The 15,999-nt window shown below is 37.3% G+C and overlaps 1 protein-coding gene and 1 long non-coding RNA gene across 6 annotated transcripts in view; one reads left to right on the top strand and one right to left on the bottom strand.

The window, feature by feature from the left end:
• Positions 1 to 772, bottom strand: part of CHIC1 (cysteine rich hydrophobic domain 1) — a 41,386-nt gene extending 40,614 nt beyond the window's left edge. For all 5 annotated transcript variants that reach the window (XM_027534431.1, XM_027534430.1, XM_027534433.1 and 2 more), the window contains exon 1: positions 329 to 772. In XM_027534431.1, coding sequence (XP_027390232.1) covers positions 329 to 627 — 299 coding nt within the window. In that variant the 5' untranslated portion in view covers positions 628 to 772. The remainder of the gene's footprint in view (positions 1 to 328) is intronic.
• A 135-nt stretch (positions 773 to 907) lies between these two features.
• LOC113887338 lies at positions 908 to 3,477 on the top strand. The gene is made up of 2 exons (XR_003509709.1): positions 908 to 2,018; positions 2,906 to 3,477. It is a non-coding gene; the product is annotated as an uncharacterized LOC113887338 (long non-coding RNA).
• Positions 3,478 to 15,999: the final 12,522 nt, after the last annotated feature.

Raw genomic sequence — 15,999 nt, 5'->3', positions numbered from 1 at the left:
AAAGAATCCGCTGGTACATCCTGCAGTTTAGACTATTCTCGCCAGCATACACAGAAGCAAGGAGACTCACCTCTACTCCAATCCCTCTGGCTCCGAACCCCAGACTTCCCTGTCTTATACTCACTCTTTACCTGGTGTTGGTGCATCGCATTTGCATTCTCCTCACTTCCTTTACACCTATCTCCCTCAGTTTCTCCATTTAGACTAGGTGTCCTTTTCTAACTGTATGCCTCAGTCACCCTCCCCCACACCACACGCCCCTCGATCGCCTTATTCCTCTGTCGCCAAATCTCAGCCTTTTCAAACCCCATAGCTCCCTCTGGCTTACACAGTGATGTGGCCGGCGCCCCGCACCAATACAGGGTCGGGGGCATATCTCCGTAGATGCTCTTCGCTCACTACCCGAGGCGGGGGCGGCGTTTCCTCCACCTGCTCCTCTTCTTCCTCCTCCTCCTCTTCGTTTTCTTCCTCCTCCTCCTCCTCATCTTCCTCGTCATCGTCAGGCCCTGATACCGACGACGACGACGACGGCGACGACGACGACGACGTTGCCGCTTCTTCTTCCTCCTCCTCCTCCAGTTCCGAGATGGTATCGAACTCCGCCATGTTGGGCAGCAAGATGCTCATCACGTGACCTCTCTATCGCCGCCACCCTCACGGAGAAGAGTGAACCTGCTGAGGTGCAGAAAGAGGAGGGAGAACTTAATGCAGGCAAACAGGAGGGGTGTAGGGACTGGATTTAAGGAGATGCGCCTGCGTGGTGGGGTGGACGTAGGGGTGGCGGGGGGAGGCGAGGGCACAAGGGAGAGAGGAGCAAAATCAGTGTACGCTTGCGCGGCTCCAAGGGAAAAGGGACGTTAGAGGTGAACTCCAGGGAATTATCGAGGTCCGGTATGCGGGTGCTGCTCTTAATACTGCTGTTTGGGCTTCTGCTGCTTGTCTCCCAGGGATGTATCTTCTGATTTTACTTCCTACTAATTAATAATGGTATTATTACCCGGTTTGCCTCCAGTGCAGAGAAAGGATAGTCTATAAAAGTGAGGTTAGAACTTTGCATCATATATCTTAAAATATTCACCAATCCCTTACACTTGTTCAGCATTACAGTTTAAAAGACTTGCTGCAGAACTTTGCCACACCTTGGGAGGCATTTTTATTAACATTTTACTGAAAGGGAAACTTTCTATTACTTCTTCTACTATGTAATACTTATGGAGGACTTACTAAGTGTCAGGGACTGTGCTAAGTGCTCTGTGTACATGTCTCATTTAATACTAAACAACCCTATGAAATATGTACCATGATTTCATTTTATGCATGGGAAACCTAGATGCAGAGAGGAGAAGTAACTTGCCCAATGCTTCTGATTCCAGAAGCCCAGCACTCTTAACTAAAGGGCTATACTTCCTAAAGTTGTTTGGAAGAGCTTCATGGAGTGGTGCCTTTTGGGCGTCTTGAAAGATGTTTGAATTTTGAAATTTATTTCTTTTTCCGCGGGGAGGAGGGAAATGGGGGGAGTAAAGGGAGCGTTCCAACCCAAGGAAACATCGATAAACATCATCCATTTTCCAGACATTGGGCTAGACTCTAACATACAATATCTCAATTAACCCTTAAACAATACTGTGGGGGTAGGCATCATCATCATTATTTTATAGATGACAAAGCAGTCTCAGGAAGTTTAAATAATGTCTTAAGGTCTCTGGTGACCTTTCGTCTAAGATTTTCTTTTTCAAACACCTCCTTCCTTACATCTGCTAAATGTTACAGAGATCACATATTTTGAGTTTCCAATCCATGTCTCAAACTATTTCATATTTGGCAATAGCACAAAAATTCATGCCATAATTCAAGGATCATTAAGACAAAGTAACACAGCTGCTAAGTGATAAAACAAATACTGTAATCCAGGTATTCTAATATCAGTTTCACTGCTCTTTCTGCTACAAGACGGCTGCATCCCAATTAGTTGATGAGACTGAAGAAATAGATGTAGCCAAGCCACACTTTAATGTATGGTGAGTATTATATTAACAGTATAGCAGTGAAAACAAAGCATTTAGGCTGTCTGAGTCAAATCATCATTATTATCAAGAAATTTGTGTTATTAAAAAAAAAAAAACTTGTACTCAAAAACTTGATTATTTTGGAACTTTAAAAATAAGTTGCAACACTCTCAGCAAAAAAATCTAGGTTTTTATAACAGAGAGAACTTTATCTACTAACCAGAAATTGTAATTAAAGATGGAATGTTAAAGAATTTTATAATAGACTTCTGTTAGGTCTGTTATCTTGGGCATTGATAATTTGTCATATGTCATTTATCAGAGCAAAATACCTTAGACTTAAGATCAAATCAATATTCTGCACCAGTTCTCTTTCAAAAAGCAAAAGACAAAAACAAAAAACCCCACAGGCAATATTTAAAAAAATTTCCAAACATCTTATATTATCCATGAAAGTCTACCAAGTCAATCTCTAGAGGGAAGTATTATGCTGATGACTACTTAACTGGTCAGTCGGTCAGTCAGTTCAGTCGCTCAGTCATGTCCGACTCTTTTAGTTTCTTCTTTTCACCACTCAGGATTAGACTAGGTAGGGATATTTGAAGGGAAAGGATTATAAGGAGTGTACTTGTGATAGGTATAAAATAGGTATTGGAACTATGGTGAAAGTGAAGAAATTAAGGCTGTGGGAGATGGGAGGGAAGGAGAGGAACAGTGAAATTCCATAGTCAAGATGCAAAGAAGCCCCTGACAGTCAGATGTCAAAAGAACAAAGCAGTTAAGAGAAGTGCTATGCTTTGAGAAACTCACAAGTATAGTTAAATTTGCGCATCTGTTTTTACTGTATATATGGTGGGCTGAAAAGGCATATATGATTTCAAGCTTAATTTGTTTTGCAGAACTATAGAAGAATTTGGAATTGGTCAAGCTGAGAAAAACACATTTTTTTCAGCAAAACACAAGAACATGATTTTCAAATGATACTTGAGCTGCCATCAAGGATAGTAAAGCTAGGAGTGGATGGAGAAGAAAGCGCACAACTTCTGTCCAACGTGCTAAGCAGGGCATGGGGGTAATTGTCCCATCTGATGGCAGGGGACCTGAGGCAAGAGATCACAAGTTTAACTATTTGAGGGGGTGGATTTCAACCTTAAAACAGCTGAAACCAATTGCAACTTATGAAAAACAACTTTCATCCTCCCTCCCTCCTTCTGTTCCTCCCTTCCTCTTTTTCTATTTAGATATTTATTTATTAAAGCATATGACTTGGTGATTTTAGTGAATTTGCAGAGTTGTGCAACTATCACCACAAACTACTTTTAGAACATTTCTGTCACATTCAACAGAAATCACAGTCCCACTTTCAGTCATTCCTCACTCTTTACCCCAGCCCCAGGAAATAATTAATCTACTTTTTTTTTCTGTATAGATTTCTTTTCTGGGCATTTCAAATAAATTGGACCATACAATATGTGCTCTTTTGTGTCTAGCTTTTTTCACTTCAGTTCAGTTCAGTCGCTCAGTCATGTCTGACTCTGCGACCCCATGAATTGCAGCACGCCAGGCCTCCCTGTCCATCACCAACTCCCGGAGTTCACTCAGACTCACATCCATCGAGTCAGTGATGCCATCCAGCCATCTCATCCTCTGTCATCCCCTTCTCCTGCCCCCAATCCCTCCCAGCATCACAGTCTTTTCCAATGAGTCAACTCTTCGCATGAGGTGGCCAAAGTACTGGAGTTTCAGCTTTAGCATCAGTCCTTCCAAAGAAATCCCAGGGCTGATCTCCTTCAGAATGGACTGGTTGGATCTCCTTGAACTTAGCATAATGTTTTTGAGGTTTGGTCATGTTGTGTCTTGTATGAATACTTCATTGCTTTTAATTGATGAATAGCATGCCTTTGTAAGGATATATCACATTTGGCTTATCCATTCACCAATTGTTGACATTTGGATTGCTTCCACCTTTGGATATTATGAAAATGCTGTTACGAAAATTCACATACAAGTCCTTGTATGAACATATGTTTTGATTTCTCCAGGGTGAATACCCATGGGTGTAATTGCTAGGACATATGGTAAGACTGTTTTGAATTTAAGAGAACTGACAAACTGTTTTCAAAGTTGCTTACTCAGTTTACATTCTCATCAGCAATGTATGAGGATTCCATTTTTCTCCACATCCTCTCCAACATTTGTTATTGTCTTTTCGGTTATAGCTATTCTTGTGGGTATGAAGTACTATTGCTTTGTAGTTTTACTTTGCATTTCCTGAATGACTAATAATGTTAAGCATATTTTCACGTGCTTGTTGTTCATTTACAAATGAACTTTCTTATACTTTCTTTGATAAAATGTCTATTCAAATTTTTTGGTCCATTTTAAAAAATAAACTTTAAGATAACTGGAGATTCATATACAATTGTAAAACATAATACAGAGAAGTCCCGTTTAATCCTTTACTTAGTACCCTGAATGGTAACAACTTCCATAACTATAGTACACTATCACAACCATGAAACTAACATTGACACAATCTACCATCTTACTCAGATTTCTAGTCATACATGTACTCATTTGTGTGTGTGTATTTAGTTCTATACAATTTTATCACAGATGTAGGTTCATTTAACCACCACCATAGTTGAGATACAGAAGAGTTACATCACCACAAGGATGCCAGTTGTTATCCTTTTATAATCACCTTCTCCCTTCTCATAACCATTAAGCTGTTTACCACCTTTAATTATTAGAGTTTCAAGAATATTATGTAAATTGTATTATACAGTGTGTGACCTTTGGGCCTTGGCCTTTTTCACTCATTATACTTGTGAGAATCATCTAGGTTATTGAGTACATCAGTGGTTCATTCCTTTTTATTGCTGTGTACTATTCCACAGTATGACTGTACAGCAGTTTGTTTACTTATTCACCTACTATTGTTTCCCCACATTTTAAATATTATAAGTAAAACTACTATGAACATTTGTGTATAGCTTTTTCCTTCTTAAGACATTGGTTATTTGTTTACATATTATTGGGTTATAAGGTGCCTGTTCTTTATTCTAGATAGAAATTATTTATCAGATATATGGTGTACAAATATTTTCTCCCAGTCTGTGGCTTGCCTTTTCATGTTGTTAATGGTGTCTTTTGAACTAAAAAAGTTTTAAATTTTGATGAAATTCAATTTATCAATTTTTCTTTTATCACTTGTACCTTTGATAATATATCTTAAGAAATTTTTGCCAGTGCATTGTCTAAAAACTTGGTCTTTGTTTACTTCTAAAAGTTTTTCTAAATATCTGTGATGAATTTTGAGTTAATTTTTGTGTATGGCATGTAGCATGAGTCTAAATTCATATTTTTGCATGTCCCAGCATCGTTTCCTGAAGACTGACTTTTTTCCCCCTGTTGAATTGCCTTGATACCTTTGTTGAAAATCAGTTAACCATAAATGTATGGGTTTATTCCTGGACCCTTAATTCTATTCAGTTCATCTATGTCTATCTTCATGCCAGTACCACACCATCTTGAATACTATAAATTTTGTTAAAATTGGAAAATGTAAGTCCACCAAATTTGCTCTTTTACAATAATATTTTGCCCCCCGAATATTTTACATTTCCACAAAAATTTTAGGATCATCTTATCAATTTCTTATAGAAAAAACAAGTGGAATTTTGATAGGAATCACATTGAGTCTGCATATGAATTTGGGAATATTGGCAACTTAATAATGTTAACGCTTCTCCTCTGTTAAGGTGGGATACCTCTTCATTTATTTAGATCCTTAATTTCCTTCAGTGATGTTTTATAGTTTGCAGTGTACAAAATTTGTAATTTTTTTTGTTAAATTTATTACTAAATTATTTTGTTCTTTTTAATACTATTGTGAATGGAATTGTTCAATTGATTTCCTTTTGGATTGCACATTGTTAGTTTATGGTAATACAATTTATTTTTGTGTATTGACGTGTAGCCTGTGTATGTGTGTCTATGTGTATGTGAAATCCTTAGGATTTTCTACATATAAATTGTGTAACCTGTAAATAAGCATAGTTTTATGTGTTCCTTTTCTTCTCCTTCCCTTCCTTTCTTCTCCTTTCCTTCTCCTTCTCTTCCTCCTCCTTTCCTTCTCCTTCTCTTCCTCCTCCTCCTTTCTCTTCTCCCTCCCTCTCGTTTCCTCCCTTTCCTGTCTGATTACCTGGCCTTAAATTTACAGTAAAAAAATATTGAACTGAATGGTTGAGAGCAGAATTCCTTGACTTGTTCCCAATCTCAAGAGAAAATGACTCAGTCTTTCACTTAAAATATTTTATTTATTTTAATTGGAGGCTAATTACTTTGCATTATTATAGTGGTTTTTGCCAAACATTGACATGAATCAGCCATGGGTGTACATGTGTTTCCCATCCTGAACCCCACCTCCTACCTCCCTCCCCATCCCATCCCTCAGGGCCATCTCAGAGCCAAAGCAGTCTTTCACTTTTAAGTATGATGTTAGCTGTAGTTTTTTTTTTTTTTTTTTTTTGTAAATGTCCTTAATTAGGTTGAACAAGTTTCCTTCTATTCCTAGATTGTTGAATTAAAAAAAAAATTAAATCATGAATGGGTCTTGGGTTTTTATCAAATGCCTGTTCCATGTCAATTGAAATGATCATTAAGTTTTTGTTCATTATTCTCTTATATGTTTTATTACATAATATAATTTCTAGTTTTTGTTTTGTTTTGTTTTAGCTTCCTCTCGTGGCATGTGGGATCTGAGTTCCCTGACTAGGGATTAAATCCATGCCCTGCAGTGGAAGCATGGAGTCCCGACCACTGGACCAACAGAAAATTCCCTGATTTTCAGTTCTTAAACCCACTTTTCATTCCTGGAGTAATTCCCCTTGGTCTTAGTGTATAGTCACTTTTATATGTGGGTTGATTCAATTTCTTAATATTTAAATTTTTGCATCTATCTTCATGAGGGATATTGGGCTCTATTTTTTCCATGTGATATTGGTCTGGATTTGGTATTATGGTAATGACAGGCTTTTATAATCATTTGGGGATTTTGTTTTCCCTTTTCCTTTATTTCCTGGGAGAATATGTGAAGAATTGTTATATTTCTTCTTTAAATGTTTGAAGGAATTAACCAGGCCTAGGCTTTTTTTTTTTTTTTTCCTTAAAATGGGTAGTTTTTAGTTACTAATCCAATCTCTTTGTTAAAAATCTATTTAGATTTTCTATTTCTGCTTAAGTCAGTTTCAGTACTTTTTGTCTTTCTAGGAATTTATCTGTTTCTTATAAGTTGTCTGATTTGTTGGCTTAAAATTGTCCATAGCATTCTCTTATAATCCTTTTAGTTTCTGTAAGTTTTGTAGTAATAGCTCATCATTTACTATGTTTTTAAAATTTTTTATCTTATTTTTCTTTCTTTATTAATTTTTTTTATCTTTTGGCCATGCCACACAGTATGCAGGATTAGTTCCCTCATCAGGGAGTGAACCGTACCCCCTGCAGTTGAAGCGTGGAGTTTTAACCACTGGACCACAAGGAAAGTCCTGTCCTCATTCATTATGACTTAGTAATTTATATATTCTTTCTCATTTTTCATGTTTTCAATTTTGTTTATCTTTTCACAGACGCTTTACTGTCTGAGCCACCAGGGAAGCCCCTTTTCACAGAACCAACTGCTGATTTCATTGATTTTAAACTATTTTTTCTATTATCCATTCCATTGATTTATGTAGTAATTTTTATTATTTCCTTCTTTTTGATTTCTTTAGTTTAATTTGCTCTTTTCTTCTGTTTATTAAGATAGACATGTAGATTATTGATTTGAGACCCTTCATATGCATTATATTTACTCCTATTAATTTCCTTTTAGGGACTGCTTTAACTATCAGAGAAATTTTTCTCTGTGTGTTTTTGTTTGCATCTAGCTCAAAATTGTTTCTACTTTCCTTGGTGATTTTTCTTTGACCCATCGGTTATTAGGAAATGTTTCCATATATTTGAGGATTTCCAAAATTTTGTCTCTTGCTGATTTCTGATTTACTCCCAGTGTTGTTTGAGACCACAAATTGTGTGATAGCAGTCCTTTTAAATATACTGAGACTTGTTTCATGGCCTGTCATATCATTTACTTTTGAGAAAGTTCCATCTACATTCTGCTCTTATTGGTTGGATTGTTCTAAAAACGTCAGTTATGTGTACATTATAGTGCTCTTCATGTCTTCTATGTGTTGTTCAGTCACTAAGTTGTGTCTGACTCTTTGTGACCCTATGGACTGTAGCACCCGAGGCTCCTCTGTCCTCCACTATCTCCCAGAGTTTTCTCAAATTCATGTCCATTGAGTCAGTGATGCTATCTAACCATCTCATCCTTTGCCACCCCCTTCTCCTTTTGCCTTCTAATATCTTCTATACCCTCATTGATTTTTTGTCTCATTTTGCTGTTCATTTCTTAGAATGGGTCACTGAAGTCTCCAAATATTATTGGTGAATTTTCCATTTCTTATTCATTTTTGTTAGCTTTTGCTTCATGTAGTATGGGACTCCTTTGTTAGGTGTAACTATTTTTTCATACTGTATTTTAAATTGATCCTTAATAATTATATAATATCCCTTTATATCTCAAGTAAAAACATTATTTTTTGTATTACTGTAGATACTTCAACTCTCTTATTGTTGCTGTTTCCATAATATTTTTCCATTCTTCTACTTTATTAAAATTTTTATTGATATATCATTGATATATAAGTTTAAGATGTACAACATATTGATTTCATAAATTTATATTGCAAAAATATTGCCATTGTAATGATAGGTAACACTTCTGTCATATCACATAGTTATCATTTCTTCTAGAGGTGATAATTAGAACAATTAAGTAGAACAATTAAGATCTACTCTCTTAGTAAGTTTAATATTTATAATACAGTTTTGTTGTCTGTAATCACTGTAGTGTATATTATATCTCTAGGATTTACTTATTTACTGCTTGCTAAGTATGTACCCTTAAACAACATCTCTCCAGTTCTCAGTCTCCAACCTCTGGTAACCACTATTCTACTTTCAATTCTTTTGCGATCCCATGGACTGTAGCATGCCAGGCTCTTCTGTCCTCCACTATCTCCCAGAGTTTAGATATCATACAGTAGTTTGTTTTTCTCTGTATGACTGATCTCAGCAAAAAGTATTCAAGGTCCATCTGTGTTGTTAAAAATGGCAACAACACCAAATCTTTTTTATCCACTCAGCCACTGATGGACACTTAGGCTGTTTCCATATTTTGGCTATTTTGAATAATACTACAAAAACCATGGGAATGCACATATCTCTTAAATAACTTGTTTCCATTTCCTCTGAATATATATCCATGTGGTAGTACTAGTTTTAACTTTTTCTCGAACCTCCATACTGTTCTCTATAGTGGCCGAACCAATTTACAATCCTACCAACAATGTACAAGGATTCCTTTTTCTCCACATCCTCACCAACACTTATCTCCTGTCTTCTTGGTAACTGCCATTCTTAAAAGTCTGAGGTGATATCACATTGTGGCTTTGATTTGCCATTTCCTTGATGAATAGTGATGTTGAGTACCTTTTCATGACCTACTGGCCTGCTGGATATACCTGTTGGATTCTTTGGAAGAATCTTTATGTAGTTCCTCTGCCTATTTTTAATTAGATTGAGTTGTGTGAGTTCTTTATAAATTTTGGATATTAACCCTTTATTCAATATATGCTTTGCATATTTTTTTTATTCTGTATTTTTCATCTTGTTGATTCTTTTTTGTGGTGCAAAGCTTTTAAGTTTAATGTGCTCACGTCTGTTGATTTTTTGTTGTTGTTGTTTGTCGTTTTGGTGTCAAATCCAAAAAATCATTAACACCAAAGAGATTCTTCCCTATGTTTTCTTTTTTAAATTATTAAGATATTGTTGATTTACAATATTATGTAAATATCCAATGTACAACATAGCGATTCACAATATTTAAAGGTTACACTCCATTTATAGTTATGATAAAATATTGGCTATGTTGCCTATACTGTACAATATATCCTTGTAGCTTATATAATACATAGTAGTTTGTACCTCTTAATTCAATACCCTTATCTTGCCCCTCCTCCCTTCTCTTTCCACACTGATAACCATTAGTTGTTCCTTATATCTGAGTGTTTCTTTTTTATTATATTCACTATTTTGTTTTATTTTTAGATTCCACATATAAATGATATCATATAGTATTTGTCTTTCTCTGACTTATTTCACTTAGCATAATACCCTCCAAGTTCATACGTGTCATTGCAAATGGAAAAATTTCATTCTTTTTATGGCTGAGCATTATTCCATTGTGTGTATGTGTGTGTGTGTGTGTGTGTATGTAAAGAAGATGTACTTCTTTATCTATTCATCTGTTGATGGCCATCAATGTTGCTTCCATATCTTTGCTATTGTAAATGCTGCTGTGAACATTGGGGAGCCAGTATCTGTTCAAATTAGTGGTGTGGTTTTTTTTTTTTTTTTTGATATATCTACCCAGGAGGGGAATTACTGAGTCATATGGCAGTTCTAATTTTAGGTTTTTGGGAAACTTCCATACTGTTTTCCACAGTGGCTGCACAAATTTACATTCTCACCTGCAGTGTATGAGGATTCCCCTTTCTCTGCATTCTTACCAACATTTGTTATTAGTGTTCTTTTTGACAAAAACCATTCTGGCAGATGTGAAGTGATACTTCATTGTGGTCTTAATTTGCATTTCTCTAATGATAAATGATGCTGAGCATTTTTCCTGTGCCTGTTCACCATCTGTATGCCTTCTTTGGAAAAATGTCTATTCAGGTCTTCTGCCCATTTTTTGATTGGATTGGGATTTTTTTTTTGATAATGGGTTGTATGAATTGTTCATGTATCTTGGATATTAACCTCTTGTTGGTCACATTATTTACAAATATTTTCTCTCATTCCAGATGTTGTCCTTTGGTTTTATCGATAATTCTCTTTGCTATGCAAAAGGTTTTTATCTGTTTAAAAACTTAAAAAATGTTTATTAGGTCCCATTTGTTTATTTTTTCTTTTATTTCTTTTGCCTTAGGAAACTTATCCAAAAAATTTGATATGATATATGTCAACATGTGTTCTGCCTATGTTCTCTTCTATGAAGTTCTGTGGTTTCTGTTCTTATATCCAGGTCTTTAAACCATTTCAATTTTTTACATGGTGTGAGGGAATATTCTAATCTCATTCTTTTACATATTGCTGTCCAACTTGCCCAGCACCACTTGTTGAAGAGACTGTCTATTCTGCATTGTATATTCTTAACCTCCTTTGTTATAGATTAACTGACTATAGGTGCAATTTCTGGGCTCTATTCTGTTCCACAGAACTATGTAACTGTTTTTATGCCAGTACCACACTGTTTTGACTACCATAGCTTTGTTCTTTTTTTCTCAAAATTGTAGTCTTTTGTGGTTCCATATGAGTTTTAGAATTATTTGTTCTAGTTCTTTGAAAAATGTCATGAGTATTTTAATAGTGATTGCATTATGTCTGTAGATTGCTTTGAGTAGTAAAACCATTTTAACAATATTAATTCAATACAAAAGCAAGGGATATCTTTCCATTTTTTGTATCATCTGCAATTTCCTTCATCAGTGCTTTATAGTTTTTAGGGTACAGGTCTTTCACCTATTTGGTTTATTCCTAGATATTTTATTCTTTTTGATGCAATTTTAAATGGGACTGTGTTTTTACTTCCTTTTCTGATATTTCATTATTAGTGTATAGAAATCCAAGAAACTTCTGTATATTAATTCAGCAAAATTTCTGAATTTATTTATCAGGTCTAATAGTTTTGATGTGGAGACTTTACTGTTCTCTATGTAAAGTATCATGTCATCTGTAAATAGTGACAGTTTTACTATTTCCCTTACAGTGGGGATATCTTTTATTTCTTTTGCTTCTCTGATTGCTGTGGCTTGCCTTCTTGCTATTCTGTCTGTGATCTATCCATTGATGTTAGTGGGGTTTAAAGTCCTCTACTATTATTTTTTTAGGACTTCCCTGGTGGCTCAGACGGTTAAGCATCTGTCTACAATATGGGAGAGCCAGGTTCAATCCCTGGGTCGGGAAGATCCCCTGGAGAAGGAAATGGCAATCCATTCCAGTACTATTGCTTGGAAAATCCCATGGACAGAGGAGCCTGGTAGGCTATACAGTCCATGGGGTCTCAAAGAGTCGGACACGACTGAGCGACTTCACTTTCACTTTCACTTTCATTATTATTTTAGTTATGGCTTCCCAGGTAGCAGAAGTGGTAAAGAACCTACCTGCCAGTGCAGGAGGTATAAGCAACACAGGTTCGATCCCTGGGTCAGGAAGATCCCCTGGAGGAGGGAATGGCAACCCACTCTAGTATTCTTGTCTGGAGAATTCCAAGGACAGAGGAGCCTGGCAGGCTAGAGTCCATAAGGTCGAAAAGCGTTGGACACAACTGAAGTGACTTCGCATGTAGCACTTGATTTAAACTAAAAAACTTGATTTGATAGTCATTTAAGTTCAAACACACTCTAAAAGATCTATGTTTTTAATCCCCTGACCTACATTTTTGTTTTGATGTCATATTTTATATCTTTCTGCTTATTCTTTTACTGTTTATTGTAGTTATAGTTGCTTTAACAATTTTTTTTTGTCTTTTAATCCATATACTGGCTTATTTAAGAAATTTTCGATTCTTACTATATATTTGCTTTTCCTATTGGGATTTTCTCTTTGCTATAGATTCTCACTTTTTCATTTAGACAAGACCCTACAACGTTTCTTCTAGGGTAGATTTAGTATTGATGATTTTTTTTTAGTATTTGCTTGTTTGAGAAGTTCTTTCTCTCTCCTTCTATTCTAAATAATAATGCTGCTGAGTAAAGTATCCTAGGTTGCTGATTTTCCCCTTTCAGCACTTTGAATATATCATACCACTCTCTTCTGACTTGCAAAACTTCTGCAGAGAAACCAACTGATAGCATTATGCTGTTGCTGCTGCTGCTGCTGCTGCTGCTAAGTCGCTTCAGTCATGTCCGACTCTGTGTGACCCCATAGACGGCAGCCCACCAGGCTCCTCTGGCCCTGGGATTCTCCAGGCAAGAATACTGGAGTGGGTTGCCATTTCCTTTTCCAATGTGTGGAAGTGAAAAGTGAAAGTGAAGTCGCTCAGTCGTGTCCGACTCTTAGCGACCCCATGGACTGTAGCCTACCAGGCTCCTCCACCCATGGGATTTCCCAGGCAAGAGTACTGGAGTGGATTGCCATTTCCTTCTCCAGATAGCATTATAGGGACAATTTTATATGGCTGTTTTTCTCTTGCTGCCTTTAGACATTTCTCTTTATTTTTAACTTTTGCCATTTTGATTATGATATGTCTTGATGTGTGTGGACCTGTTTGTGTTAATCTTGTTTAGGATCCTCTGTGCTTCCTGTACCTGGTTATCTGTTTCCTTCTTTAGGTTTAGGATATTTTCTACCATCATTTCCTCAAATACAGCATTAATCCCCTTCTCTCTCTTCTCCTTCTATAACCCTGTAATGCAGCTGTTGACACATTTAATGTTATCCCTTAGATCTCCATGTTGTTGTTGTTCAGTCACTCAGTCATGTCCGACTCTTTGCAACCCCATGGACTGCAGCACACCAGGCTTCCCTGTCGTTCATTATCTCTTGGAGTTTGCTCGTACTCATGTCGATTGAGTCAATGATAGCATCCAACCATTCTCATCCTCCTTCACCCACTTCTCCTCCTGCTCTCAATCTTTCCCAGCATCAGGGTCTTTTTCAATGAGTCAGTTCTTCACATCAGATGGCCAAGTACTGGAGCCTCAGCTTCAGCATCAGTCCTTCCAATGAATTTTCAGGGTTGATTTTCTTTAGGACTGACTGGTTTGATCTCCTTGCTGTCCAAGGGACTCTCAAGAGTCTTCTCCAGCACCACAGTTCAAAAATATCAGTTCTTTGGTGCTCAGCCTTCTTTATGGCCCTACTTTCACATCTCAGATCTCTATGTTACTTTCTTTTTTATTTTCCATTTGTCTTTCTGTCTGTTGTTCTGATTGGATAATTTCCCTTATTCTATCTTCCAAATCACTTATGCATTCTTCTATGTCAGTTAGTCTGCTCTTCATTTTCTTTAGAGTGTTTTTTAATCTAAAATATGGAGTTATCTGTTTTTGGTTGAGTCTTCTTTATATTTTCTAGCTCCTTATCAAGTTGATCTCTTTAGATTAATTATCTTACCTAATTCAGTTAGCATTTTTATTATCAATGTTTTGAAATCTTTATCTGATAGATTATTTTTATTATTTATTTTTTCAGAAGTTTTATCTTATTCTTTCATTTGAGAGTAGTTTCCCTGTCTTTTCATTTTACTTAACTTCTTCCTTCACTATGAATTTAGATGACAGAATTATTATTGTAGCCTTGAAGCTGTGTTCTTGGGTGGAGCATCCCTTTCCAGACTCTGTGTACCCATTGTGTTTGGTGAGAGGGCTGGATCTGAGGTGGATGCCAGTAATGTCTTTCCTTAGGGTGTGCTGGCAGCTATCGTTTTTGTAGCAGGTGTGGCTGTGAGGTGGGACTTTTCTATTCAGTGGCTGCCACCATCCTGTCAGGGGTAGGGCCTGATTCCAGGTTGCTGGAGTGGAAGCCCTGAGAGTTGGTCTCAAGCTGGCTTTCTTTACTTTAATTGTGTATTTTTCCTTCTTCCCTAATGGGACTTTCATGCCAAAGGAGTGGAGTGCTCAAACAAGTGGAGCTTGTGCACTTACAGAGATTGGATGCTTTTCTTGTGCAGGCATCTGTGGTTAAGTTCAGGTGCAGCCCACAGTCACATCATTTCCCTGGGCATGACTATCCCAGATCTAGTGTTATACCATAACATGGAGTTTGTGGGGCTGGAGCATTTGCTTGGCTTGGCTGGAGTGCACAGCAAGGTAGATGTGAGAATTATGGTATCTGCACTGCCATCAGAATTCTGGGGTGCTTCTGGGACCCCATTTGAGCAAATGTCCAGCAGCTACTACACCCTGTCCTGGAATATGCCCTGGGTGGCCACTGTGTCCATAGGTCTCAGTCTTTTCCCAGGTTGTGGATGCCCTAGATCCAGTGCCAAGTTGTGGCCTGGGGTGAGCAGTGCTAGGGTGTTTACTCAATTCACGTTGGGCTGCATGGCTATGTTACAACCAGTGGGTCAGACCTCTCTCTGCCCTTCCTATGGGCAAGCCAATATCCTCACACTTCTCATGAGCTCAGTGTAAGCTTCTCCATCCCTTCTATCCATTTCAGTGGTTCTCTAAGTAGCTAAGGGTCTTGTCTCTTACGTGTAAGATCCCAGGACTGGGATTCCCAGTCTGTAGCTTCATCTGCTCACTCCCCAGGGAGAGTATCCACCCTTGTGATCTCCCTTTTCCTCTGAGTCCCCTACTTGGGGCACAAGTCCCAAACCAATCACTCTTCTTCTCTTCATAATTGATTATATGTGTATCTTTCTTACTACCTTGCTTGTACAGAAGTCCTTCTTCCAGTTTCCTGTTAGTTTTCCATGTCTAACTGAAATAGCTGTCCCACATATATATGTATTTTTGATGTGTTCATGGGGGAATGTGAACTCCATGTCCTTTTATTCTACCATCTTGATCTCTTACATCTAAAAACCTATTTTGATATAGAGTTGCAATTTTATGATTCTTTCTGTATATTTATTCAGTTCAGTTCAGTTCAGTTGCTCAGTCGTGTCCAACTCTTTGCAACCCCATGAATTGCAGCACGCCAGGCCTCCCTGTCCATCATCAACTCCCAGAGTTCACTCAAACTCATGTCCATCGAGTCAGTGATGGCATCCAGCCATCTCATCCTCTGTCGTCCTCTTTTCCTCCTGCCCCCAATCCCTCCCAGCATCAGAGTCTTTTCCAGTGAGTCAACACTTCGCATGAGGTGGCCAAAGTATTAG

The sequence above is a fragment of the Bos indicus x Bos taurus genome, chromosome X (genome assembly GCF_003369695.1).
Source record: "Bos indicus x Bos taurus breed Angus x Brahman F1 hybrid chromosome X, Bos_hybrid_MaternalHap_v2.0, whole genome shotgun sequence".
Lineage (NCBI taxonomy): Eukaryota > Metazoa > Chordata > Mammalia > Artiodactyla > Bovidae > Bos > Bos indicus x Bos taurus.
This window is presented reverse-complemented; position numbering and strand designations above follow the sequence as displayed.